This window comes from Mchenga conophoros, linkage group LG15, assembly GCF_057382185.1.
Source record: "Mchenga conophoros isolate Kocher_MC1m ecotype Shallow Benthic linkage group LG15, M_conophoros_male_GT1.1, whole genome shotgun sequence".
Lineage (NCBI taxonomy): Eukaryota > Metazoa > Chordata > Actinopteri > Cichliformes > Cichlidae > Mchenga > Mchenga conophoros.
Genome location: NC_140540.1, coordinates 28026045 through 28053250, shown reverse-complemented (window position 1 = coordinate 28053250; position 27206 = coordinate 28026045). Strand labels below are relative to the sequence as shown.

Sequence of the window (27206 nt, the reverse complement as noted above, 5' to 3'; positions counted from 1 at the left end):
TTAATACTTCTAGGCTGGACTACTGTAATTTGTTATTATCAGGATGACAGGGACTCTGCTTGTCCTGATTGGTTGCCTGCCGGGCTCACCTGTGCAGGTGTGACTCAGACTCAAAGACTGAATTCAGGTTCGTTTATTGTTTTTGGCCACTAACAGTTTATCGTTACAAAGATCCTTTAAATGTGATTTTGGAAGAAACAAAGCAGTAGTGTTCAGGTGTGACCCTGCCCCCTCTCCTGTCTCCAACTGAGCAGAGGGCGGGGCCAGAGGAAAGATCATAACTGACACAAATTAAAGATTATTTTACCCTAAGCGACAACAAAGATGAAGGTGATGACGATGTGCAACTTCAACAAAATTAATTCAGTGTTTTCGTCAGAGCGAGACCTCCGCCCGCTCCCCGTGTCAGCTTGCACGCCAACAGGAAGTCATTACACATGCACGACAACAGCAGGCGCTGGTCCCATAGAGCCAATCAGAGTAAAGGTCAAAGGTCACACAGCAGCTCTCAGCAGGGAGGGGTTAAAACCAAGGGGTGGGGCTTCCAGCAGGTAAAATCCAACAAAATAAAAACAGTAGGAAGCGCAAACACACCCCGCCACAATAAAATCCTGGAAGTAAATGCTAAGCTCTCAGTCCACAGCCCGACTTGTTCAGGTGGGGGCGGGGCTTCAGGCTTCGGAGTCCAGGCCGTCGAGGGTGAGCTGGCTGCGGTGGGGGGAGTTGGGGCTGGGGGGGCTGCTGGGGTTGGAGCTGTTTGAGGGCGTCGAGTGTTTGGTGGAGTCAGAGTCAGGCTGAGGGATCAATACACAAGCATGATTACTGATCAAGACTGATGGTATATCTATATATCTATCTATCTATCTATCTATCTATCTATCTATCTATATATATATATATATATATATATATATATATATATATATAGAGATATAGAGATATAGAGAGATAGATAGAGAGATAGAGAGAGAGTGTGTATGTGTGGTACCTCTCGGTCCACCTCCTCCGGGTCACAGATGCTGCGGGACGAAGCGCCTCCCCCAAAATCTAAGCCAATGAAATCACAGAGACAGGTGAGTTAGTGACAGTTCGTGTCGAGACTAGCGACATGAACACTCATGTGTTTACCTGAAGCTGTGCGTGTGATGTGCGTCTTGCTCCTCTGTTGCCGTGAGATACTGGAGAGGGGGCGGGGCTTATCTTTAATGCAGTCGTCCTGAGAAGAGGGCAGCACACTCTGCGGGCACACACACACACACACACACACACACACACACACACACACACACACACACAGATGAATAGAGTTTATTGATCCTTCTGGCATCCTCAGACTGATCGATCAGCTGGCAGAGGTACACAGCATGACCTGATGACATCATCGCTGACCATTCAGCTGATGAGCGAGTGTGAGGTCATCAAATCAATCAAGTGATTGCTGCATTCAGGTCATGTGACCTGGGCGCAGCCTGAGTGGAGGGGGGGAGACAGAAGCTGGCCTACCCTTCCCACAGAGGAGGTGGAGGGAGAGGAGGAGGAGGAAGGCTGAAGGAGGCTCTGCTGGGAGGAGGAAGAGGAGGCGTCTTTCTGCAAGAAGGCGCCAGCCGATGCCGACGTCATGTGATACACGTGCTCAAAGTTGGAGGGGGGAGAGATGAGGGTGTGACGGGAAGAAGAGGAGGAAGGGGAGGGAGACGGGGAGGAGGAGAGGGAGGCAACATCACCAACCTGAACACCAAGATGCAGACAAAGATGAGAAGGAGCAGGATGAAGTTGAAACAGGGGGAAGAGAGAAGAGAGGAGTCAGTGTGATGAAGGCAGGAGTCAGAGGAGTGGGGGGAGGAGACGGAGGAGAACATGCCGGCAGCAGAAGGAGGAGCAGGAGGAGTTACCAGAGGAAGGTCCATGAGGACCTGCATGCCGTCTCCTGGTCCCATGTGAGCCACGTGGTTAAAGTTGGTGGGGTTAGAAATCATCTTAGAGCGAAGCTCCGGATCCCTCAGCATCTCCCTGAGGAGACAACGACACCAGCACACAAGTGAGCACGCAGGTAAACATAACATGGGAAAACACCAGAAGTGACTAAAATCACCTCCTCTGCTGGAGTCGCTCCTCCTCGGGAACCTTGAAGAGGAACTTTCTCTTGCTGCGAGTTCGAACCATCAACTTCCTGCTGTGATCGGACGTCTCCGGGATGGTGAGATCGCCCTCTGAAAAGACATGGGTACAGAGACAGGTAAGCACAGGTTAGCTTCAGCTGTGGGAGCGTTAGCGTCCACGTGATTCAGGTGTGCTCCTACCTGAGGAGGTGTTGCTAAAGTAAATCAGACGAGGAGGTTCTGAGCTCAGCAGGTTTAACGTTCCTTCAGCATTCAGAGGTCGAATCTGTAGATAGGTGCGCACACAGTCTTTCAGCCATCACTGCATTCTGAATGGGTGGTCTGACCTTCACTGAACTGTGATTGGTTACCTTGCGCAGGGAGATGGTTTGGACCCACTCAGTGGTGTGAATATCAAAGACATCAACCCCATACTCGCTGTAGACCGTCAGGTGAGATGAGTTAGAGCCTGTCACACAGAGAGACAGGTGAGAGACTATCCACTGCACCCGTTTCTACAATTACAAGAATCGTGCAACGTACAGAAAGCAAGAGGTGTGGCGGGCCACATGAGCTCCTGGGTCCGGGACCGACGTCCCTGTCCATCCACATAGACACCGAGCTGGCTGAAGCACAGCAGCAGATCGCTGGATCCGACCTCCAGTGCATGTAGAGCGTCCAGTTGCTGTTGCGCCAGGAAGGCCAGCGATGGGTCTGCCGGGCTCACCAGGCTTATAGGGGACGACTCCCCCTGCAAGGCCAGCAGAGCGAAGCCTGACGGGTAACCGATGCACAGCCGGTCCCTGAGCATCCCCAACCACTGAACCACACCTGGGGCCTGCACCTCCCACAGCTTCTTGTGGTGGGGCTTTGTCGGAGTGATCTCGTAGCACTGAACCTGGAAGCGGGACATAGAAACCGCAGCATTAGGATGGGCACCGGAGCAGAACCACAGGTCGCCTCCAGGTGAGCCCATACCACTGACCTGACGTTTGATGGCAGCCAGCAGGCAGGGGGGGCCTCCTGGGCGGAGAACACCGGCGGCCATAGCCTGGCAGCCTTTGGTGTCTGCCAGCTTGGCATCGAAGCTGGACTCCGCTCCCTCCAACACCCCCCAGGGGTGAAGGTGAACTTGACGGTTGCGACCGCAGAGGAGCGCAATGATCTTCTCCTTTGGGATCAATTCAATCTGAGAGATCTTCTTACTGTCTGCGGCTCTCACAATCACTGTAGAAAGAAAGGGAGGAGTTAAAGGAGGTTAGCACAATCAGTCACGTGGACAAAGTCTGTTCACTGGGCTCACCGTCTCTCGTGATTTCAACCACAAACAGTCCGTCTTCTGTTCCCAGGGCGATCCTCTCACGATCTGCACAGATGGGAAATGTTCTTATTAGAGCTGGGCGATAGAACGATAACAATGTATCGCGATATAACTTTTACTCAATAGAGAAATTAAGCTATCACGATAGACCTCGCCGCTCTTGTCTTCTTAAAAAAAAAAAAAAAAAAAAAAAAAGGTCAGCCAATCCAAATTAAGTAGCGCAGAGCCGAACCAATGACAGCCGCAGCGTCATGTCGCGTGACTTGTAACGTACAGCACAAGTGCCAAGCCGCACGTGTGTTTGTTTGGGAAGCAGCCAGCGGGTAATGGAGGAAATGAGTGTGCCGACTAGAAAAATCAACCGAGCGTGGCCGAAGAGAAAACAGATGATGGTTCCAACGCCGGAGAGATTGTCGAACGGAAGAGCCATAGAAGTTCCGTAGTGTGAAGGTATTTCGGCTATTTCAAGTCTGACAAAAAACAGAGTAGCGTGCACTGTAAATTGTGCCGAAAGCAAGTCTGGAAATACAATAAACTGGTGCATGCGTCACACTGTGCGCCACGTTATTGTTTCGGTGAAATGAATTTCTACAATACTGTTAATTCTACTCTCTGCAGTGTTTAAATGCTTACATATACACACAGTTACTGTCCGTCCACACATATGACTCGGTTCTGCTTCTATGCCCCAGCTTTGTTTACTTTTTCCCACAGAGGCTTCTAGACTTCTGATTGGCCAATATTTCTGCACGGTTAGGAATCTAGCGCCACCTGCTGCTTTGGCATGTTCATAGCAGCGTTTTCCTTCATTTCTGCCTTTATGTGTGGACGGGATTATTTTTTAAAACGAAAAATCTCAGTTTTCAAAAATACCCGTGTACGTGTGGACGTAGCCTCAGTCTCTGACTGGAAGCGCTAATTCGTCATTCGGCTTTTGTCAGACTAAAGTAACCGTTAAAACTGTTTGAAAAGCTAAGCTATACAACAAGGAGAGATTGAGAATTTCCTTTTAGTTCTCAGTTTATTTGATATTGACAAAAGTTAGTCAGTTTTGTCTGTTCTTCTGTAAAACAAACTAAGATTTGTTTTTAGAATTAATATTTTGTTTCTAAGTGGAATTGACAATTTAGTAGTCTGTTTCGTTTGTTCTATTTTGAAACTTAAACGCTTTAGCGGCTGCCTTTTGTGTAGTGTGCAATATTTGCCTTTATTTATCTGAAAAAGTCTCATGTTCCTTAAGTACATCTACCCTGTTGAACTTATTATGGGAAATAAATATTTAAATAAAAACAAGCTGCTGATTATTTCACATTTTACTTGTGAGCAACGGCACATTTAAATCTTACAAATATAGTTATTTGGCTTATATCGTGATAGATATCGTTATCGCCTGAAATGAAAAAAACATATCGTGATATGAAAAAAATCTCATATCGCCCAGCTCTAGTTCTTATTAACAAAATAATAAGAGAGATTAAATGGATACAAATCAAGTAATCAATAAGACTGAACATCGACAGGAAACTCAGCACAATCCATCAGTAGACCCTGAAAAAATTTCAGCCTACCATGGTCAACTGTCCTACACTTTTTCAGCAGAGCACTCGTTACTGACCGAGTACAGCGGCGGACAGCGTGGTCTTGATGATGGGTAGTGAGGCATCATAGGCCTCGTGCAGGACGTGGACCTGCTGGCTCTTCAGTAGGTTCTTGGTCAGGATGCTCTGCATACCTTCCAGGATCCGGACCCATTTTCTCTTCTCTACCTCGCTCTCTGCCAGGACAAGCAGAGACACTGAAGACAGCTGCGAGATCAGCTGCGATGATGTCACCTGACCACGACAACAAAAACAATCAGAACAGGACACGCACTGGTGCTCAGACACCAAATGTTTTAACAGTGATGGGGTCCTCCTACTCTGAAGATGCAGGGGATGTCCTTCCTGGTTGCGTGGATCACATCGGAAGCCAAAACCGAACTAACGGACAAATCCTCATCCCTGAAAAAGTGAGATGCAAGAGATAATTGCATATACAAAAATAATACTTGTCACAAACTCCACACACAAAAAACCCCCCGCCAGCTTCACGCGACTGCCTAAATCTTCTCTAAACCAGCTAAATCTTTTCTTTCTATTACAGTCTTCACAAAGGTATCAGAGTCGTCTCTGAACTACATGAACCTTATCAGGACTCACAAGCTGTCCTAACACTTAGGGCTACACAAACTTTCTTCAGACTTCGTCTCAGGACCTGGATTAACATGCCCACACGAACCTTCTCAGAAGTGTTCGCTCTCTGCGGTGTCACTTCCTGTTCCAACACAGTGATGTTTTTGTGTAGCCAATTTAATTAAAAACATATTCTTGTTTCACAGTGCATTTTCACTGCTATGCAGATGACACAGAGCTTTATCTATCCATGAAGCCAGATAATCCACACCAATTAGTTAAACTGCAGGAATGTCTTAAAGACAAAGACCTGGATGACCTCTAATTTTCTGCTTCTAAATTCAGATAAAATTGAGGTTATTGTACTTGGCCATCAAAATCTTAGAAATATGGTATCTAACCAGATTCTTACTCTGGATGACATTACCTTTGCCTCCAGTAATCCCGCCCCTGAGATAGTCAGGGGCGGGACCTCTCTGATTGGCCGTGGTCCAGTTGAAAGTGCAGGTGGAAGTGGGAGGTGAGTAGCTTGAATAAAGCGATATCAATTCATTAAATCCTGAATCGACTTTAAATATAACTGTGTTTTGCCAGAAAAGCCAGATTCTCAGATTAAAGCTCACAAAACCATTTCAACAACAACCAAACAGCAGATGAGAGCAGGTACACGGATTCCACACAAAGACGTAAACACAGAACGGACCGACGCATCAGAATCAACTTTGTCTTTCTCGGCTTTCTCACCCGACGGCCCGTAGACGGACACGCTGTCGGAGCTTAGCGGTTCTGATGCGTCCGGTCCGCGCTGTGATTACGTCTTTTTGCGCTGATTCTGAGCTGCAGGTTTTGTCTCTCTCCAAACAAAATTCACCGAGCCAGCAGCAAAAGAAGCAGCAAACTGCGCTTCACATTTGATCAATGTCGTCGTGAATTTTGCTGTTTTGCTTCCACGACTATTAAAATCAGACTTCATGCACAGCTAGCTCTCTCTCTCTCTGTACTTCAAGAACAGTTTCCCGTCTCCAATCTCTGTTTTCTGTATTATTCATTCACTTATTACCCACCAGTCTACCGTTGTTTACAGCGCTGTCAGCTGCTGTCTTTTTCTTTTCTTTTTTTCACTTAAATGACCTCGGAAAAGAAAGCCTATTTTTTCTGTTGTTCAATACTGAAGAAATTGAAACTTTATATGCAGAACATTGTAGAATATTTTTAAGGTTATCTGCTCTAAAAAGCCAGACCAGGAAAATCTCCTTCATGTTTTTCTGTGTTTTATTCTCAGTTACTTTCACACAAAGGCATCTGCTGTGATGTTCACAATTCTGATGAAGTCAGTACTGATAAATGATCAGAATTATAATATTTCTGACTGTCTGAGGCTAAGTTGAATCAAATCGGGACTTTGAAAACCGGAATCGAATGGATTATAGAAATCAGTGATGATACCCAGCCCTAGTGAGCAGCCTAGGCACGACAGAAGTGGATGTAGCTGTAATAGGAAAAGAACTATTGCTGACTTTTCTGTTAAGTTAAGGCCTGATCTTTCTGCTTCTGAAATTCATATCCAGTGCTCTGACAGGGTGTCAACAATCTTTGAATGCTGAAAAAGCACAGTGTATCCAGAAAAACACATTATATTATATCAATTATTATAAAATTTGTGTGCGCCTAACTTTTGTGCTGGTACGCCTAACTTTTTAAAGTTCGGCGTACCGGTACGCCCATGGCAAAAAGTTAGTCTAGAGCCCTGAGGACATGTCCTTCAATGCACATATTAAACAAAAATGTCAGACTGCTTTCTTCCATTTGCGCAATATCTCTAAAATTAGAAATATCCTGTCTCAAGAGTGACACAAAAAAACTAGTTCATGGATTTATCATTTCTAGCATACTTGCTGTTCCTAGATAATTTAAAAGTAGAATGGGAGTCTTCAGTTTTCAGGCCTCTTTTCTGTGGAACCAGCTTCCAGTTTGGATTTGGAAGACAGATACTATCTGTACTTTTAAGATTAGGCTTCAAATTTTCCTTTTTGCTAAAGTTATAGTTAGGGCTGGACCAGGTGACCCTAAACCCTCCCTTAGTTAAGCTGCAATAGGTGTAGGCTGCTGGGGGATTCCCATGATGCACTGGGTGTTTTTTCTTGTCTCACTATGTGTTAATAGACCTCTCTGCACTGAATCATACTTGCTATTAATTTCTGGCTCTCTTCCACAGCATGTCTTGGTCCTGTCTTCCTCCCCTCGGTCAGGGAGGAGCAGGGAGAGGATTTCTTCCTGTTAAAAGGGAGTTTTTCCTTTCCCACTGTTGCCCAACCACTTGTACATACAGTGGGGCAAAAAAGTATTTAGTCAGCCACCGATTGTGCAAGTTCCCCCACTTAAAATGATGACAGAGGTCAGTAATTTGCACCAGAGGTACACTTCAACTGTGAGAGACAGAATGAAAAAAAAATCCATGAATTCACATGGTAGGATTTGTAAAGAATTTATTCATAAATCAGGGTGGAAAATAAGTATTTGGTCACCTCAAACAAGGAAAATCTCTGGCTCTCACAGACCTGTAACGTCTTCTGTAAGAAGCTTTTCTGTCCCCCACTCGTTACCTGTATGAATGGCACCTGTTTGAACTCATCATCTGTATAAAAGACACCTGTCCACAGCCTCAAACAGTCAGACTCCAAACTCTGCCATGGCCAAGACCAAAGAGCTTTCGAAGGACACCAGGAAAAGTATTGTAGACCTGCACCACACTGGGAAGAGTGAATCTACAACAGGCAAGCAGCTTGGTGTGAAAAAAATCAACTGTGGGAGCAATCATCAGAAAATGGAAGATATACAAGACCACTGATAATCTCCCTCAATCTGGGGCTCCACGCAAGATCTCATCCCGTGGGGTCAAAATGATCATGAGAACGGTGAGCAAAGATCCCAGAACCACACGGGGGGACCTGGTGAATGACCTGCAGAGAGCTGGGACCAAAGTAACAAAGGTCACCATCAGTAACACACTACAACGGCAGGGAATCAAATCCTGCAGTGCCAGACGTGTTCCGCTGCTGAAGCCAGTGCATGTCCAGGCCCGTCTGAAGTTTGCCAGAGAGCACATGGATGATATAGCAGAGGATTGGGAGAATGTCATGTGGTCAGATGAAACCAAAGTAGAACTTTTTGGTATAAACTCAATTCGTCGTGTTTGGAGGAAGAAGAATACTGAGTTGCATCCCAAGAACACCATACCTACTGTGAAGCATGGGGGAAACATCATGCTATGGGGCTGTTTTTCTGCCAAGGGGACAGGACGACTGATCCGTGTTAAGGACAGAATGAATGGGGCCATGTATCGTGAGATTTTGAGCCAAAACCTCCTTCCATCAGTGAGAACTTTGAAGATGAAACGAGGCTGGGTCTTCCAACATGACAATGATCCAAAACACACCGCCCGGGCAACAAAGGAGTGGCTCCGTAAGAAGCATTTGAAAGTCCTGGAGTGGCCTAGCCAGTCTCCAGACCTCAACCCCATAGAAAATCTGTGGCGGGAGTTGAAAGTCCGTGTTGCTCGGCGACAGCCCCAAAACATCACTGCTCTCGAGAAGATCTGCATGGAGGAATGGGCCAAAATACCAGCTACTGTGTGTGCAAACCTGGTAAAGACCTATAGTAAACGTTTGACCTCTGTTATTGCCAACAAAGGTTATGTTACAAAGTATTGAGTTGTATTTTTGTTATTGACCAAATACTTATTTTCCACCCTGATTTACGAATAAATTCTTTACAAATCCTACCATGTGGATTCATGGATTTTTTTTTTTTTTTTCCACATTCTGTCTCTCACAGTTGAAGTGTACCTCTGGTGCAAATTACTGACCTCTGTCATCATTTTAAGTGGGGGAACTTGCACAATCGGTGGCTGACTAAATACTTTTTTGCCCCACTGTAGGTGGTCATATGACTGTTGGGGTTTTCACTTATTATTGTAGGGTCTACCTTATAATATAAAGCACCATGAGGCGACCGTTGCTGTGATTTGGCACTGTATAAATAAAACTGAATTGAATTAGAAGAAACAAATTGTCACTAGGTGTGAATGTGCGAATGAAAGTGAGTGCGAATGGTTGTCTGTCCCTGTATGTTGGCCCTGCGACAGACTGGCGACCTGTCCAGGGTGTACCCCGCCTCTCGCCCTATGACAGCTGGGATAGGCTCCAGCGCCCCCCGCGACCCTGAAAAAGGATAAGCGGAAGCGAATGGATGGATGGATGGATGGATGAATTAGAAGAGCTGGAACTTGCTCCAGAGTCCAGGGATTTTTGTCAAAACAAGCAGACTCTTCTAAGACCTCAAGTAGTGTTTTCATGTCCTGACAGAAGGTGACCAAACCGAATACCTGAGGTCGAGGACGAGACCGGCTGCCACCCCAGGCTGCGTGGACTTTCCCTCTGGGATGTCGTAGAGAAAGAGTTTACAGTCAGAGACCACGGCGAATGCTCGCTGCCAGCCCTTTTTCACCCCACTGGGCTTTGGAATCTGACGGAAACAAACTAGCTTGAGTATGTGGAGCTGCTACACAGTTACATCGTCAGTACCGTGTCAATGGACTCACCCTGACATAGCCCTTATATGCAGTGCCGATTCCCCTCTGGACGTCAATGCCCTGTGGCCTCTTGGCCTGCTCTGCTGGGATCGGGCAGACAAGAGGGGCGTGGTCTTTACAGGAAACGTGACAGATGAAGGAGCACACTGCAGAGACAGAGAGTCAGTCAGACACCTGTGACTGAACCAGAAGCAAAGGTGCTGTTAGCGCTGCGTACCTTCGCAGGCGTATCCCTGCCGGATTAGTCCCACCATCAGGGAGGTGCAGTGTGTGCACTGAGGCGGGCTGGAGAACGTCTTGATGCTCAGCTGGTGAGCTTTGGGCTGAAACAAACACACACACACACACACACACACACAAAAATCTATTACAATTACTACAATCTGAGTGGCCCTGTGGAGTCATAGGACACCTGCGAGAACCTCAGGGTACCTTTGGTGTGGTCAGCGCTGTGCTCTGATAGATAGGCGAGGGGCTCGAAGGGACTGCTTTAATTTCCTGTGGACGCAAACGGGTCAATCAGTTAAACAAACCATAACATACAGGACACCTGTGCAAAGACTCATCTGTGACCAACCTCGTGTTCGGAGCTTGTGGAGGGTGATGGGGGCGTAGTGTCTGATTTTGCAGGGGTGGCATCTATGTCTGAAGGCTGCAGGTAAAAACCGTGACACAAAGATTATCAACACCTGATCAGATGAACTGTGACAACTACAAATGCACTATTGCAGTATTCATACAGCAGACACATGAAGTAGTACTGCAGTAATATGAGATTAAGAGGACTGATACTAAGCGATGCTTTTTTTTGTGTGTCGGCGGAGTTTATTCTGTGGATGGAGGTTTTTATAGTCAGTCGGATCAGCTGTGCAGGGCATTAATTTGACCCGAGTGGTTGTTGATGTCATTAGTACAAAGCTAGCAGCTATACTCGAGGTTGAAGGTGGCAGGTCACTGTCTGAAGAGGGGAGGGTAAACTTACTTCTTCCCAGAGAGCATACAGCAAGGAGGCAGAGCAAGCTGACATCTCAAAGTTACAAAGAGAAAGAAGCAAGATGAAGTTGAGTAAGTCAGCACTACACCTGAATGGCATCACTGTCCTGTGAGCTGCTGTGTGTGGGCTTGTTACTATGAATGGTAGGAAAGTCAGACAGGTAACTCACTCTGAAGGTGAGGTCTGGAGCTAGAGGAGACGTGTTGAAGTATTCAAAGATAGGGTCCTGGAAGTCCGGGAGCTTCAGACCTGCACAGACATATATGGTGAAGACACGCCCACAGACACCACTGGAACCTACCTGTCCTCTCAGACCCTAAAAATCATACACACATGGTCTGAGTAGTTTTGCCTAACCTTTGTCGGAACGTGAACGGGTCTCCTCCATCTCCTTTTTTAGGGTCTCCATCTGCTCCACCATTTCCTTGCTCCTTTCCTCCGTCTCCTTAAGCTTACTGTAGGCAGAGAGACATGGGTCAGATAGGTGAACACAGTACACAGATAAGATGACAGTCTGCCTTGGTATGACCTCTGACCTCTCCAGGTTGATGTTTGAGGCTTTGACTTTGCGCAGCTCCTCCTGGACCAGCTGTTTGGCTCTGATTTCAGCGTCCAGAGCCGACTGCAGCTCGAGGCGAGCAGACATGTCCAACTTCTGACTGCGGCGCACCTTCCACAGGGGGTCCTGGAGGGGGTGGAATCAGAGGGATAGGCACCTGTTTATTGTCACTGTACATCAACGCTCAGAAAGCAAGAAATGGTGCAGTCGGACGATCAGAGCAGCCAATGAGGCTGTCCCCCAATTCAGGGTCTGCACACTTGAAGTACGCATTTTAAGTGCGGTTACGTCACCGCCACGCGACGGCGGCTGTCCCAATTCGAAGTGTACTTCAAATGCATACTCCAAATGCGCCGTCAATTTCCCCAAATATCAAGCGTGGTCCGGTGCACGCTTCGTGGTCCTATATATCCCACAATTCATAGCGCGACACACACGCCATAATAATCTGACAATACTATAATATTGGCCATATTACATTTATATTGCCAGAGTGAGATGATGTTAGTCTCATGAACAACATTAACTAATTGTTATTTACTAACTAATCTTAAATGACTGTTCAGCACAGAAATGAAGCCCAACAATCATGCTTTACAGTCCTGTGGTCTCAGCCTCAGATACTCAACTAATCAGTGATGTCATGACAAAAATGAATGACCAACAAAACATTTTCTCCTTCACTTCTGTCAAACAATGCCGTTTGTAACGTTTCTCGCGGTTAGTATCATGGTTGCTAGGCAACCTGAACAGCGCAACGAAGGCTAGACCGTCCCATTTCACAAGCCTCTCACTTCCACACTTCTCGTACTTATAGTACGCACCGTACGTAGTACGCGTAGTGCGCGTACTTCAAGCATGCAGACCCTGAATTGGGACACAGCCAATGAGTGTTCAATCAGGTGAGGTGATGTCCAGACATGTGATACCACCGATGTAGCTGCTGGAAAATGTGACATTATCATATGACATCAAGATTTGACCATTTAAAGCCCTAAAGGATGCACTGCTTAAATTCCAGATGACTCTAAACCTTCAAAGATAACAGAAGAGTACCTGAAGTGTAGTACCTGACCCCCCAGGTGCCTACTCGAGGTACTCAGTGAGTAAAAACTAATGTGTAGACCGAGTACTGACTCAAGTACAGAGTAAACTACTCCCTGAAGTACAGACTGTGACACCACCTTAGACTAAAGCTTCGTCTCCACTCTGTCCCCACCAGACCTTGAACCCTCACCCTGTCCTGACCCTGGATTCATCTCGAGAGGTCACTGTAGACACCAACTCTCTTTGTAACCTCCTCATCTATGCTTCTGCTTGACCTCTGACCTCTCCAGGCTTCTGTGTGATCCACTCTATGACTTCGTCACAGCTGTCAGGAACCCGCACTGGGAAAGCCTCACTGCGTTCTAATATCAATGGTACACATGCAAGCCAATAGCCATGCAAGCATCTTTAAGCTCGCCCAGAAAGTGATTTTTGACTGGCTGGAAATCGTGACCAGCTCACTCACCCTCCTGTCTCCACCAATGGGAGGCCAGGGCTTCTTAGGGGGAGTGGCCACTCCTGATTCCGTCTAAGACAGCAGGTTTGAAAGGAAAAAACCCCCCCAAACAAAATCAACACACAGATACAGACAGTACTACAGTCTGAAGAAGGTGGAGGACATTCCTGGATTTCTTTCACAATAAAAGCCACTAAGTTAAAACATAACTGAAGGGATAAAACATTTCTGAGTATTTGTAACATAAATTTTAAAAAAAATTTCTGCTATGACTGAGTGATGTCTGAACACACCTGTGACAGGCGGAGGCTTCAACAGGTCGCTTCAGGTGAAGTCCCGTGTGTGTGTGTGTGTTTGTGTGTGTGTTAGTGTTACCAGAGGTCTGGTTCCCAAGCTGGAGCTGCGTAGAGTTTCCAGCTCCTCCGTCATCTTGGTGGCTAGAGCCTGCAGATAACCTCGAGCATCCTTCTCGTCGCTGACCCTGAACACAGTGTACCACATGTCCTTAAAAATGTGTCGCTGAACCCGCGGCGGTGTCCAAGCAGCTCACGTGACTCACCACTGGATGATCTCTGCGATCTGAGCCTCCCAGTGAGCCACGCTCTCCTTCTTGGACGCCAGGTCCTGCAGCTCGTCTTCTAGTTGCCTATTCTGAGCCGTCAGGTTATCCACGAACGAGCACAGCTGGACACAACCACAACGAGAGCAGTATTACACAGCGGTGCTCCTAGTACTACAAAGTGTGCAGTAACAGTACTACAGGAGTATCACCTTGTCGGTCTCTGTCGTCAGTTTTCGGTTTTCTTCTGTCAGCAGGTTCTTCTCTCGCTCATGTTTCTTCTTGAGAGCAGTGAGAGCTTCTTCCATCTCGACTTGCCTGAGAGGGCACACACACACACTGGGTCAGCATGGATCTGGCCATGACTCACCTGTACCTGCCAGTAAACCCAGTTCAGGACTCACCTGTCCCTCTTGGCCTTGTCTAGCTTGTCTCGGAGCTGCAGCAACTCCTTGTTGGCGGTGAGCTGCGCCCCCTCAGACTCCTGCAAGTCTTTGCAGAGGTTTTTTATCTCAGAGGAGTGGGCCGAGTCCCTCCTCAGGAGCTCCTCCTCGTAGAACAGCACCTTCTTGTCCAGCTCTGCCTTTAGATGGGATAGTTCCTGCTGAAACTCCGCCCCTCCTGCTGCTACTCCACGGCCCTGCTGAGACTAGGATCAGAACAACTTCTGCATGACTGTGAGGACCGGTTCAGCCAGGGTTTGGCTTAACCCAGGCTCAAATTGGGATTGTGTGGTCATGATGGGTGTAAAGGGGTGTGTGTGTGTGTGACCTCTGACCTTTAGACTCTGCAGCTCCGCCTCCAGCTGTTTGGAGTAAACCTCGCTGTGCTCCCTCAGCTTCCTCTCCTTTGATGCCTCTGTCTGCGCCTCATCCAGCTGAGCCTCCAGCTAACACACAAACAAAAGGCTTTTTGCGGGTCGGTGGAGCTTACTGAGACTCAGACCTACTGAGATGGAAGCTCTGCGGGGGACCTAACATGGTGTGCACGTGGAGTGCACAGCAGAGCTGCGTTACAGCACATAAACATGAACATGTGTCTGCAGTGACGAAGACGCCACACCTCACAGTCCCGTCATAAACATTGAATATCAGAGACATCAATCACTGCTCAGGCTGAGCTGATGGGTGATGATGTCGGACTAGTGCTGCTCAAAATGAGTCTTATTTTCCTGCTTTTGCATTAAATTCTTATCATCCTCATGAGGTTCTTCATAACCACACCTGCAACACAGGTGTGCATGCTGTGGAACCAGCTGTCGACCCACCATCACCTCCCCCTCCACTCAGTGTCAGCAGATGGTTGGTGAATAGGGAAGTCACACAGCTTTTAGGTTTATATGACTTTTACACCCTGCTAACAAGAAGTGATGTCATTAGCAGTGGTTAGTGATTCATTCGCCTCCTTTCCTGTAACCCTGATTCACTCTCTGCAGATTAATTCCTTTGAGCTCATTCGGGTGTTTCCCACGTCACTGAATCTTTCCTGCCATTTTACTGAAGTCTGCACTTTATATGACATGTTTGGCCAATCAGAGCACAGCACCATCACTCAGGGTTGATCTGAACTGTGTATGTATGCTGCCTATGGAATCTGACATTAATATGACCTGAAATAATTTCTGAAAACCCCAAAGCTTCCAGTTCCTGCTGCTCAAGAGAAAAAAGAGGAACAGCCTCCAACAGTCAGCGCGAACAGAAGGTGTGGTCAGAACACACCTTCAGACAGCGAGAGCGTCCCTCCATTAACCCAGAACCCGAACACTTTATGAAGGAGCCGTCGTAATTCATCTTATGATCTGACCAAACCTTTTAGACCTGTCTTGTCTCTGACATGTGCTCACGGCGCTTTAAACGCTTGGTTCCTTCTCGTTTTACATCAAAGTGTTCTTTGATTGACCAACGGCTTCCTGCTTATTACAGGAGTCTGTCTCCCTCTGCTGGTGAGCATGAGGAGGTGCACCTCAGGACTGATGGTGCACCTCCCGTTCTTTTCAGTTTGACTCTGGAATTCAACTTAGAAAGTCAGAAAACAAACTCTTAATCTGTAGAGCTGTACTGCTAACCACATAAGAGAACAGTATCATGCTGCACTGTTGGCGATACCCAGACGGCTCTACCTCACTTGTGAACCAAAAACAAATCCTCTTTTTCCTGCTTTGTCTGTCTCTCTCAGGCTCATCTTCAGACCTCTTACACTTCTGTTCCTGACTCCCTGTCATCAGGACATGTGCCCAATCATCATCACTGACAAATTACTTAAAGCGACCAACTGAAAACCCGACAGACGCTCCCTAACCCTCCATAACGAGGGTGAATGCTAACAGAGGAGACTTTCGTCTCTAAGGTTTTAATCACAAAATGGTCATTGCTGATGCTCTGCAGCCATCCTCACTCACCTCCTTACGGCTCTTCTCCATCTTACGGATCTCCTGCCTCGTGCCGTCCATCTTCTGCAGCAGCGCCTCCATCTCCTCTTCCTTGTCACGGAGCTGGCGGGTCAGGCGCTGCTTTGAGGAGCGCAGCTCAGCCATCCTCTCTGACAACTCAGAGAACTCCTGCAGCGCCAGCTTCCTCTGCGAGTGCGCCTCCTTCAACTCCTTCGTCTGACTCCTCAGGCGTTCCAGGGCGTCAGCCAACTGCTGCTCAGAGGGTGTGGGGTTTATTAGCTTGGGAATACATGACTATTAAGCCCCTTTTCATTAGTAACTACTCGGATTGACTTGCCACAGTTTAAAGGGTTTTCTGTAAGGTACCGTTTTAGTACCTGCTCACCCAGGGTTCCAAGCCATTTGAGCAGGTACTAAAATGTGACGTCGTCACACTGCATGCCACTGATTGGCTGGTCGGTAGCGTCACTCGATGAATCATAAGAGCATCTTGTTCACAAAAATCAAAACTGCCATTTTTGAAACCATGGCAATGAGGGAAATGGCTACAAAAACAGTCCGACGAGTTTGACGAAAAGCCACAGGTATGTTGTCACTTGGATGTCCACCTTTGTTGTAGCGTTCTGCATAGCAATTAAGTCGCGGGACGCTCAAACATGTTGCTATGACAACAACCACTCACATCAGTTAGTGCTGGATTGTAATGGAAAACGAGTTGATCAGAGTAGGTACTAATGGAAAAGGGGCTTTATTCTGAAAAACAGCTCCACCTGCGGCCAGATCCGCGTACCTTGTGAACCTCATCCTTCTCCTGTCGCAGGCTTTTCACCTGCTTCTCCATGCTCCTCAGTTTGGAGGCGGAGCTTTCATAGTCCTGTCTGAGAGAGACCGCCTCTTCCAGCTGGTGCTCCAGCCTGTCAGAGTCTGAGATTACAGGGGCAGGGTTTATTTTAATAAATAAAAAGTGTGACATTACTTTAATAACTTTATTTAAACTGATTTTTCTGCAGTACTGTCTCATTGGTTCCAACGTATTAATAAACATGTGTCTGTATGACATTAAACACGAGCTCGGGCGGAGCACAGAAACTTGAAATATTTAAGGTTTTCTGCGAGTGGCGCTGTTAAACAAACCTAACAGGAAATAAAGTTTCAGATGTCATTATTCAGTTCTTTTATTGATGAACTCCGTGCCTGCAGACTGCAGACCATATCAGGTGCTACCACCCCAACTGTGTCTGTTACCACGGAAACATCCTCTGACCTGCCAGCTTCTTCTTGAGTCGTTCAATCTCCTCATTGAGCTTCTTGATCTCTTTGTCTCGACTCAGAGTTCCTCCTCGAGCTGGAGCCTGCAGGGCCTGAGTCGACTCTGTGGGAGGACAGACGCAGTGAGGTCACAGCGAGTACTGCAGGAATACTGATCGAGTCCTACAGAGTACTGCTGGAGTCCAGCAGTGTACTGTGGGAGTACTGCTGGAGTCCGCCTCCTCCTTACCCTGCAGTTTGCGGTTCAGTTCCTGTTTCTCCTGCTCCAGTCGACGAATCCTCTTCTCAAAAACCTCCACCTCCTCCCCTCCTGTTCCACCATCTGTTTCGATCTGGACACGCAACCACGCCCTGCTGACAGAGCTGCGGTCGGAGAAGCAGCTGTCGGTGGTGTAGGTGAAGCCAACGAAGGGGAGGTGCTGCCCTGTAAAACCAGTGTGAGACACTGGAGGTCCAATGTCCTGTAGAGAGAAGACCTGTCAGCATGAAGGACTGTGCGGACAAGAAGGGCCACTGGAAAACCTGTGGTCTCAGAGTCACCTGGAGTCTCGGGGACTCTCAGAGACTCTTAGGCCCCAGACTCAGTCTGACTGCCCTGTGACTCCAGGTGACTCTGAGACTGATGGAGTCTCAGAGCAGTCAGATTGATGGAAGGCCATTTCACACAGGGAGCAGCACATACTGTACTGCCCTCTGCAAAGCACAGTGAAAGCACTCTGGCGGGGAGAAGTCCCACATGCCACGGTCAAAGTTCAACTGGGTTGAATAAAATTTACGTAACTCGCTCCAGCTAGTGGTGATCCCACTACATGCTGCTTCCTATGTAAAACGGTCTTGAGGATAGAAAGACGGTCCTCACCGGGTTCTTCAGGACATCATCATCTACGTCAAAGTTTGAGGTGTCGGTGGGTGAGGACACCTCGGGGATGTAGGGGGCCCCGGTGGACCGGATGTTGTCCCAGTCGATGCCGTTGAAGAAAGGGTGGCTTTTAAAATCAGAGATCCCATTAAGTCCAAGGCGACGATCCCTGGAACAGAGCAAGCCCTGGATCAGATCCTTGGCATCTTCAGACACATCGGTCACATGGGAAGGGAACTGGAAACGCTCCTGGAAACAGCAAAAGAAAAGACAAGGATACGTTCAGAGGAAGAGTCAGGAAACTGGACAAAAAGGCGAGCGTGCGCTGAGGGACGAGCTCTGATTCAAAACAGGAAGTGGGACGAGAGCCTGGAGACAGACTTGTAACCTGGAAACAGCAGCACAGCACGGGCAGGACAAGAGTAATCCAATTACAGAGCACAGTATCATTACCCTGACAGAGTGTAATCTGATTACTGTAACAGCTAGTGTCTTTATTTATTCTGAAAGACAGTCCAAATACTCTGGCAGATAGAACAGTCCATGGTTCTGACCTCATGATTCATGATCTTGCCATAGGTTTCAACCAGCGACTCAGCGTAGAACGGTGTCTCGCCATACAGCATCTCATACATGCACACACCCAGCGACCACCAGTCACACTCTGGGCCGTAGCGGCCCATCCCGTCCTCCATCGCCTGCAGGATCTCTGGGGAGATGTAGTCTGGCGTGCCAACTGCCACCGAGGACTGAACCTATAGTGAAACATTGGGATGGACCGAGGTTACAAAAGGTCATCCAGAAAAGGTCAAAGGTGAACTTAAGCTCAAGTAACAGAACTAAACAAGCTTAATTAAGCTATTGAAGTTCCTGAATTAAGACCAGCACTAAGATTACCAGGGTTAACCTTAAACTAGACTAACGAGAGCACTGTTAGCTTCAAAGAGGCGATGGGAGCGTGACAGTTACCGTGCCGTCCTCCATCATGCGGAGACAGGATCCGAAGTCTGCGAGGCGAATATGGCCGTTGACGTCGAGCAGGACGTTGTCGGGTTTGATGTCTCTGAAAGACGAAAAACATATTCAGCTAGTCATCGTCACCTTCATCCCAGACAGGTAACATGGTCAGCTGATGCCGCAGCAGGATCTGATTAACCACACACAGTATAAAGATGGGTGGCGCTACTGTGCTGTGAACCCATTGGTCCTTTTCAGATGAGTGTTTTTGCTGTCACCATTTTGAGTTTTGAAGCTGGCGGTGACGAGGGGCTGTCTCTGAAATCACACACTCACTGTGACAACCTCCACATGGTCATTTCTAAAACATATGACCAGGCGTACCAAACGGGATGTGCGTCCATGTTTTATCTGACTCCGATCACGTGATGCACCTTAAAGCGCCATCGTTTCACTGTGTGTGAATAAAGATGTGTGAGACTGAACAGCAGCAGGTTAAAGTTCAGCCATCTCAGGAAGGAAAAGACCAGCTGAGCAGGAAGGAACTACATTTCCCAGAGGACACTGCAGCAGGAAAAGCACACTTCCTGGATACAGAGGCACATACCTTTGGTAGGGCCAGTACAACTTAAGAGTACAGTGTGAAGTACAGGCAGTGCAGTTTGCAGTACTCCGAGTACCTGTGTATGTAGTGCTGCTGATGGATGGAGTGGATGGCGAGTACCATCTCAGCCACGTAGAACTTGGCCATATCCTCAGGAAGTCGATCCTCAAACTTACTGAGCAGCGTCAGCAGGTCACCACCCACGTAGTAATCCATCACCAAGTACTGCAGTACAGGTACACACAGAGGAGTTAAAGATAGTACCAGTACCAGTCCCAGTCCCACAGGGGACAGCAGCTAGTACTCACCAAATAGTTGTCATCCTGGAAGGCGTAGTGCAGGTTGGTGATCCACTGACTGTCTCCTTTCACCAGGACGTCACGCTCTTCACGGAAACATGCCGTCTGCACTCACAGCATACCAACACGTCAATAACATGCCCACAGCACACTAAGGTCACAACAGCCCATTACATGATCATGAAGAGGAGCCCACCTCTGCTCGTTTTAGCATCTCCCACTTATTGAGGATCTTCATAGCATAAACTTGCTCCGTGTGCTTCATCTTCACCACGGCAACCTGACAGAGAGAGAGGGGGCGAGAAACATGAACACACAGGTAAACACAAACACCTGCAGCACTATGCGCCAAGGGTCCAGAATGATGCCATGTCAAATTTGTGTGCCTCCCACAGGTGTATCACCTGTGCAGTGTTGCTGCTATGGTCTCCATGGTGACCGAGTGTGTATCTTTAACATCACTTGCTGAGCTGGTCTGAGCACATGACATAGAACCCCACCCACACAGCTCACCTGGACTTACCTGAGGACAGGTGTGTCACAACCATGCCTGCCCGGTGCTTCGGGACATACCTGAGGACAGGTGTGTGTTTATGTCCCGAGGCAGCAGGCAGGTGTGGTAGTGTCACACCTGTCCTCTGGTATGAGAAGAACGCACACACAGAAACAGACACACGCTGACAGCGGCTGCTGAGGACACTCGCTCTGCTTTACACATTACCCAAAAGATCCTAGAGAGGACGCTTAGTGCAGATCTCAAACACCAAAGGACTACAAATACCACAGTACTGTGTGGGTTCTGATATGTGTGCACGTCTTCACTGCATGTCTCATGGGAAACTGCATCCATGCTGTAAAGAACTGAATTGCTCTGTCCCCTCGTACCACGATTATGTCAAACTTCTTGTCTTCATAACAAATAAGACCCCACCAACCCGTCTCTGTTCACATTAAACAGAACTTAAATATTTCAGCCAATTAGGGCTGTGCGATATGACCAAAATCTCATATCCCGATATAATACATCTATCGTCCCGATAACAATATAAATCACAAAACTGTAACATTTTCTGTAAATTCTGTGAATCTCTGGCAGCTTGACTTGCGTGAAGTGTTTCCAGCTGGGCGTTGTGTTTTAACAGATGCCTGAAACTATACATTTTTAGTCATAAGTTGTAACGGCCGCCGTTTTCTTTGTGATTATTTATTTCACAGCGTGCTGCGGGGAAAAGCCTGTTCTAACGTTTGAGTCTGACGGCTCTTTTTTTGCTTCTCATCCGTAAATACTCTGCATACTCTTTCACGTGATTCAGTTTATTTTGAAAAGTCTCAACAGGATCTTGAGCTTTATTGTGAAAGGTTTGTGGAAAATAAACAAGTGGACAGCGGAGCCACGCAATGGTTTTACCATCATTGTTGCTAACGACAACGCATAAAAACAGGCGCTTGTCCGTCCGTAGTGTGGTTATATTAAATATAAGAGAAAGAGAGAACTTTAAGAAATTAATATAGCCACTACAGTGACCAACAAAACACTGAAAAAATATTGCCGTAAACAGTTTATTTTGCGACACCACGAAACAAACGACAGCGTAAAATGAAACGATAGACGTTTTTATATCGTCATCTGATGTCGTTATATCGAATAGCCCTGCAGACAATCACATCGTGGTGTGCTGCAGGACGTTTAATATGAGATCTCCATCAGCGTCCACGATGATCTTCAGATTATCCTGGATTATCATCTCCACCCTGGATTATTTCTGGGCCACAGGCTCAGGTAAGGAGAGGAGGGCGGGGCTGTATCCAGTTTTAGGACGGAGACGACCTCCAAGCCTACAGTGCGAGGAGCCTTGCGACCAATCAGGTTACAGAAACAGGGTCACAGTTTCTCTCTGCTGACTTGTTTTTTTGCCATTTGTTTGTCAAACCAACAACAAACACATGACATGACTTGTATTTGTTCGGTTACCCTGCCTCTGATGATGTCACAGGTGGTGGAGTTAATGCCTGCGACATTAACTGAAATTGAGTTTTGTTTCAGGGATTGGTCATCGCGCCGTCTCCTCCTCCATCAAGTTTGTGTTCCTAACAGCTTCCCGTTCACTTCCTGTATTTGCCTGGAATCTGAGCCCTTCCCGTTTTCCCTCAGACTGCAGAGGAGGATGGGCGGAGCCTCCTCCAAGCCACTGCGACACAGTGTGGCGTCTCAAACACACAATCAGGACAGGAAATCCCAGTGCTAAGGTGCTTTACAAAGTAAGAGTGTATTTATTCTATCTACACATGAATACATCGTGTTTCCTTTTCGTCACCTTTAGTCGCCTGACAAGTCACAGGTCATCAGGAAGTCTTACCTCTCCAAAAGCTCCTCGTCCAATCACCTTCAGGATCTCGAAGTCGTCTTTGTGCAGCCGCATGTCCTTCACCGTGGTTGTGAATGGCTTCACTGGAACACACAGAAGAGCTGGGGTAATGTCACACGCACGCAGAGGTCCACACTAACCCAATCTCATACAGGTAATGTTCTGTTGTTGACTTCTTACCAGATCAAATCACAATGGTAACAGAGGCTGAAGCCCTCACCTGGTCAAGAGCAGGTTATATTCAGAGTTTAAAGCAGAAGCGGTCCTCTGATTCTTTTATGTGCATCAGTGTGCAGCTTGTTCCTGAGAGCAGTGCATGAACCTAGAGCGGCTCAGACTGAACGTTCATGTGCTGATGCAGCAAATATTTAAATCTTTTTCTACTTGATTCTACTTAACTCTGATCTGCTACAAACACAGGACACCAGGAATGTTCAACCAATCACATTCATCCACTCTGATCTCAGTCATCAGTCTGTGTGACAGGAAATGTTACCGTTTGTGTTTCAGACACGAATGTGCAGTCGTTGCTTTAAAAACAAAGACAAAATCATTAACTGCCATTCAACTTGTATTTTCCTGCTCTGTGCCACAAATGACCAGATTAACCAGTTTCACCTCTCAGATTATTCACAGATTTTTTGGTTCTTTACAGATTTTTACTTGACAGCATCTCTGTAAAAGAGGAGTCACATGAGAGGTGAAATGTCCCTTTAAATTGCTCAGATGCTATCAGCTCTGCCCCTTTCACGTGAACTCGCAGGTTAAACCCTGAGTTAACTCAGCGAGATGATAACCAGGTTTGTGTGACCTCTGACCCTGATTGCTGACGTTAGGTTAAACGCAATATTCCTTCTAATTTTTCACGTGTCTGAGCGAACACACAAAGTAAAAATAACTTGAACTCCAATTTTGAAAACAACTTCTTTTTTTTTGACCAATGTTGGCAATTAATTCAATAGTTACTTCTTCAAAAAAGTAACTGAGTTTTGCAAACAAAGTTTTTTGCAGGCGTTTACCTAAAAATGCAGCCAAGGCGTTTTTTAAAATAAACATTTAAAACTATTTACAGAACAATCAGGTGTTCTGCATCAAATTTGATGCCACACAAATTATTTGTGCCTCTCCAAAAAATTATTTCTGTCCACTATGAGATAAAGGAGGAGAACAGCCTGATATCTGCAGGCCTGACAACAGCAGATGTATCACTCCTGTAACATCTGTAACACTCAGTAGTCGCCTCATTGTTCTGACACACACAACAGAACTATTGACTACACTACACACTAACTACACAAGATTTGCGCTAAACGTCGCAAATCTCTCACATCTCAAAACACCGCCGCAACACCTAAAACTTCCCTCTTCCTAAACAACTAAATGCCATGTTGCCATATCATTTTTTGATTGGTCCACATAGTACATTTGCTCACAGGCGGAGAGCGCTTTCGAGCGTTTTCCCTATAAAATGCCGTTTTTACAGTTTCTTCCCGCAATAAATATAAACAATGATCGTATTAAGGAAAAAACAAACATTGCATATATTTTTATCATAACTCTGGTTTTACGTGACCTATCAACACAATTTAAAAACTGGTATTAAGTCCACATTTTTCCCGTCAATTGTTCCATCTGTCCTGCTCACATCTCCAATGGTTGTACACGTTGTCATTATCGTGGCTTCACTCCACATCAGCCACGCCGCTTTGCTAGCTAAAACACCGGTGTTGGCACATAAGAACGCTGCCATAGTCTGTCAGCGACGTTGATTAGCTGCGTATATACGAATGTGAATCGCATCATTGGCTGGACTATGATGCGATTAATCCCATACCGGAGCAGCCAGTCACTTACTGACTAACACTGCATAACAGAATTGTTAAAGTATTTATTTTAATTTCAATTCAGGTTAGATTTTTTTTGTGCGCAACACAGATTTTCTGTGCGCAGAGACCGTGCCAGCAGTGCGCAATTGCGCATGCGCGCAGTTTAGAGGGAACATTGGTTAAACGTGTCCTGATAACAGAACGACCCGAGTCGTGAGTTAGAGGCATTAGTACCCTGCATGCTGTCAGCTCCTCATCATTTATTCATCTGATCTGAGATCAGATTTATCTGGGTCACTCACATTTACTCTCATAGAAACCAGAATAGAAACACAGCAGAGGAGCTGAGCTGGTTTCAATTCTTCCTCAGAGCCCTGACTTAACGTTTGCAAACACTTTCGGTCTGACTGATGTCACTGCTGTGACATCAAAGGCTGAGGGCTGAGAAAGAGCACAGAATAATTCACCACGTCATGGCGGCATTACGGTTTCCATGTCTACGAGTCTGCTGCCGTCCGACTGATGGAGACATGTCTGCAGAGTGGCCGTGACTGCTAGTCCTGTTTTAGTTCTGCAGCAGGTGGAGAACTTTGTCACTGATCAATAACGGATGGAAGCCAGTTATTGATTAGCGATAAAGTGGTTTGTCATACATTATTAATGGAAGACAAATGAAGTGAGTGCATCCTCTCCTGTCCCCGCCCTCTTAGGTGAGGGCCTGAGTCTAAGAACCTTGTGATTGCTCAGAGACACTGACAGGTGTGAGCGATGCTGTCTGAAGCAATTATGGATTACTTTAAAGCATGGGTGGGGAACTCCAGGCCTTGAGGGCCGGTGTCCTGCAGGTTTTAGATATCACCCTGGGTCAACACACCTGAATCACATGATTAGTTCATTACCAGGCCCCTGGAGAACTTCAAGACATGTTGAGGAGGTAATTTAACCATTTAAAACAGCTGTGTTGGATCAAGGACACATCTAAAACCTGCAGGACACTGGCCCTCAAGGCCTAGAGTTCCCCACCCTGATCTAAAGGAGATGGTATCAGATCAATAACACACCTCAGTCAAGTTATGAAATCATGTTTAGGTGATCACTGCCTTCATAATCTTCATCACCGACTGTCCTGATCAGCTTCCTGCTTATTTGTATCAAACCTTCCTGTAAACATCACCTGAACACCGTCTGTCATTGATCACCCATGACCTGATCGGTCTTACTCATCACTGACATCATCGGCGCATGCAGTTGGCCTTCACAGCGGCTCCAACTCAGAGCAGAATTGCAAATTGAAACCAGGTCACAGAAACCAGGACAGGAACAGGCTGAACCAGGCCAAACTGGGCCAGAGTGTTTCAGCTGCACAGAAGCTGGAAGCTGATTCAAGACCAGCTGATCGATTACACTATCACTGAATGATATTAGCCACATGCAGTCACCATGGAAACACTAACAGTCTACATGGGACCCACAACCAGGGCAGGAAGGCGGAGCCTGAAAAAGCAAGGATTATCCTAGTGTTCATCCTGACTCAACTTTAAACCTAATCACCTCGATTATTGATTGTATATCATGTGACCACGTCAGACCACGAGAGACCCGGAGACGCCGTTTAAGCCTTCAGAATCCTCTTTCAAGGAGCTCCACAAACCTGGAGCTGAGCTCAGGGGAGAGAGCCTTCAGACACCTGTGAGGTGAATCTGTCTCTGACCCCTCAAGCACCCTGGATCGACCCCACGTACACCTGAAACTACCTGAAGCGTGCTACACCTGGATCTCCTTGATTGACCTTTGACCTTCAGTAGGCCAGCTCCAGTCTGCTGAACCTGACCCCCACCCACCCGGGTCTTACCCCACTCCAGGAAGTCGGTGACGTGCTTCTCCCTCTTGAGCGGGGACTGGGAGCACTCTGTGTAGAAGCAGAGCAGCAGGTCTAGTAGCGCCTCCACGTTCAGGCAGCCGGCCGCCCGCTGCTCCAGCAGCAGCTCCTCCAGTCGCTTCAACCGCTCCTGCGCCGACATCCTGCTGTCGGTCCCCGCCGGACTCTCCAGGATGCTCCGCCGGGCCCGCGTCGCTCAGTCCGGGTGTATCCGCCGCCGAGGCTCCGCTTCCTGCCTAGCTGCTAGCCGTTAGCCGTTAGCTCCAGGAGAAGCTTCCCGACATTTTGAGCCGCGGGGTTCGGAGCGTCGCCGAGAGTCCTCCGGTCACCGTGGGTCACCGTCGGTCAGCAGCCTGCGGGCCTGCCTCTGTCCGCCCTCCTCCGGCTCTAATCCGGTAAATCTGCTCTTTCCTCTCAGGATCAGGACGTCGGGCGGACCGTCGACTCTCAGGTCGGCCGCCGCTGCTCCATGTCCGCCGCTCGGTTTGTCGGACCGGGGCTGGCTCCGGGGGCGACTGCGCAGGGGTCAGAATGTCCGAGTTCTCCGTGGGAGTGGGGGAGAGCGTCACGGGATCACGGCCGGTTTGAGGAGAGTTCGAGGCGGCTGCCGGTGTGGCGGAGCGCTGGGAATATGGCTGAATCCAGGACGGAAGATCCCGAGCAAGCGGAGGAGTTGTGTCCCGCTTCCGGTGCCGGGGAGCTTCACAATAAAATATCCGAGCTCAGAAAACCAAGAGTCAGTGACGAGCATCAACAAACCGCAAGAACAGAAGGACTAGACACATGGTAAATGGACTGGTTCTTATATAGCGCTTTTCTTCTCATCTGAGCACTCAAAGCGCTTTACACAACTTGTGCATTCACACAAGCACATTTTCTAAGTTCTTTCTAACTAACATTCACACTCCGATAAATACATCGGAGAGCAATTTGGGGTTTGCTGTCCGTCCAGCCCTCTGC

At 47.4% G+C, this 27206-nt stretch overlaps 1 protein-coding gene across 3 annotated transcripts; it reads right to left on the bottom strand.

Annotated features, from left to right (window-relative positions):
* Nucleotides 1-118: 118 nt before the first annotated feature.
* Nucleotides 119-26921, bottom strand: cdc42bpb (CDC42 binding protein kinase beta (DMPK-like)). Of its 3 annotated transcripts, XM_085245798.1 has the most exons (39): nt 26220-26921; nt 22533-22624; nt 20372-20455; nt 20185-20280; nt 19953-20101; nt 19285-19378; nt 18870-19070; nt 18316-18564; nt 17686-17917; nt 17452-17559; nt 16978-17111; nt 16197-16439; nt 14577-14687; nt 14203-14447; nt 14011-14116; nt 13799-13923; nt 13615-13720; nt 13249-13311; nt 11713-11861; nt 11534-11631; nt 11346-11425; nt 10760-10834; nt 10615-10680; nt 10400-10505; nt 10192-10328; nt 9976-10115; nt 5339-5420; nt 5036-5252; nt 3403-3465; nt 3085-3326; nt 2643-2997; nt 2471-2568; nt 2301-2385; nt 2093-2210; nt 1893-2010; nt 1504-1728; nt 1129-1237; nt 989-1047; nt 119-794 (listed from the first exon to the last, which is right to left on the bottom strand). In XM_085245798.1, exons 1-39 carry the CDS (start codon nt 26386-26388, stop codon nt 672-674), a joined length of 5352 nt encoding a protein of 1783 aa, XP_085101924.1. In that variant the 5' UTR covers nt 26389-26921; the 3' UTR covers nt 119-671. The 3 variants fall into 3 exon arrangements, with proteins under 3 accessions (XP_085101924.1, XP_085101925.1, XP_085101926.1); XM_085245799.1 differs by lacking the exon at nt 13249-13311; XM_085245800.1 differs by lacking the exon at nt 1504-1728 and having other exon boundaries at nt 26220-26920.
* Nucleotides 26922-27206: the final 285 nt, after the last annotated feature.

What these genes read in the sequence shown, in the direction of transcription:
- cdc42bpb (XM_085245798.1), bottom strand. Translation starts at nt 26,388, where the DNA reads ATGTCGGCGCAGGAGCGGTTGAAGCGACTGGAGGAGCTGCTGCTGGAG. An exon ending in CCACAAGCTCCGAACACGAG is followed by an intron (nt 10,681 to 10,759) that starts GTTGGTCACAGA and finishes TTGCGTCCACAG; the next exon opens with GAAATTAAAGCAGTCCCTTC. An exon ending in GCTGTCCGCCGCTGTACTCG is followed by an intron (nt 3,466 to 5,035) that starts GTCAGTAACGAG and finishes CCATCTGTGCAG; the next exon opens with ATCGTGAGAGGATCGCCCTG.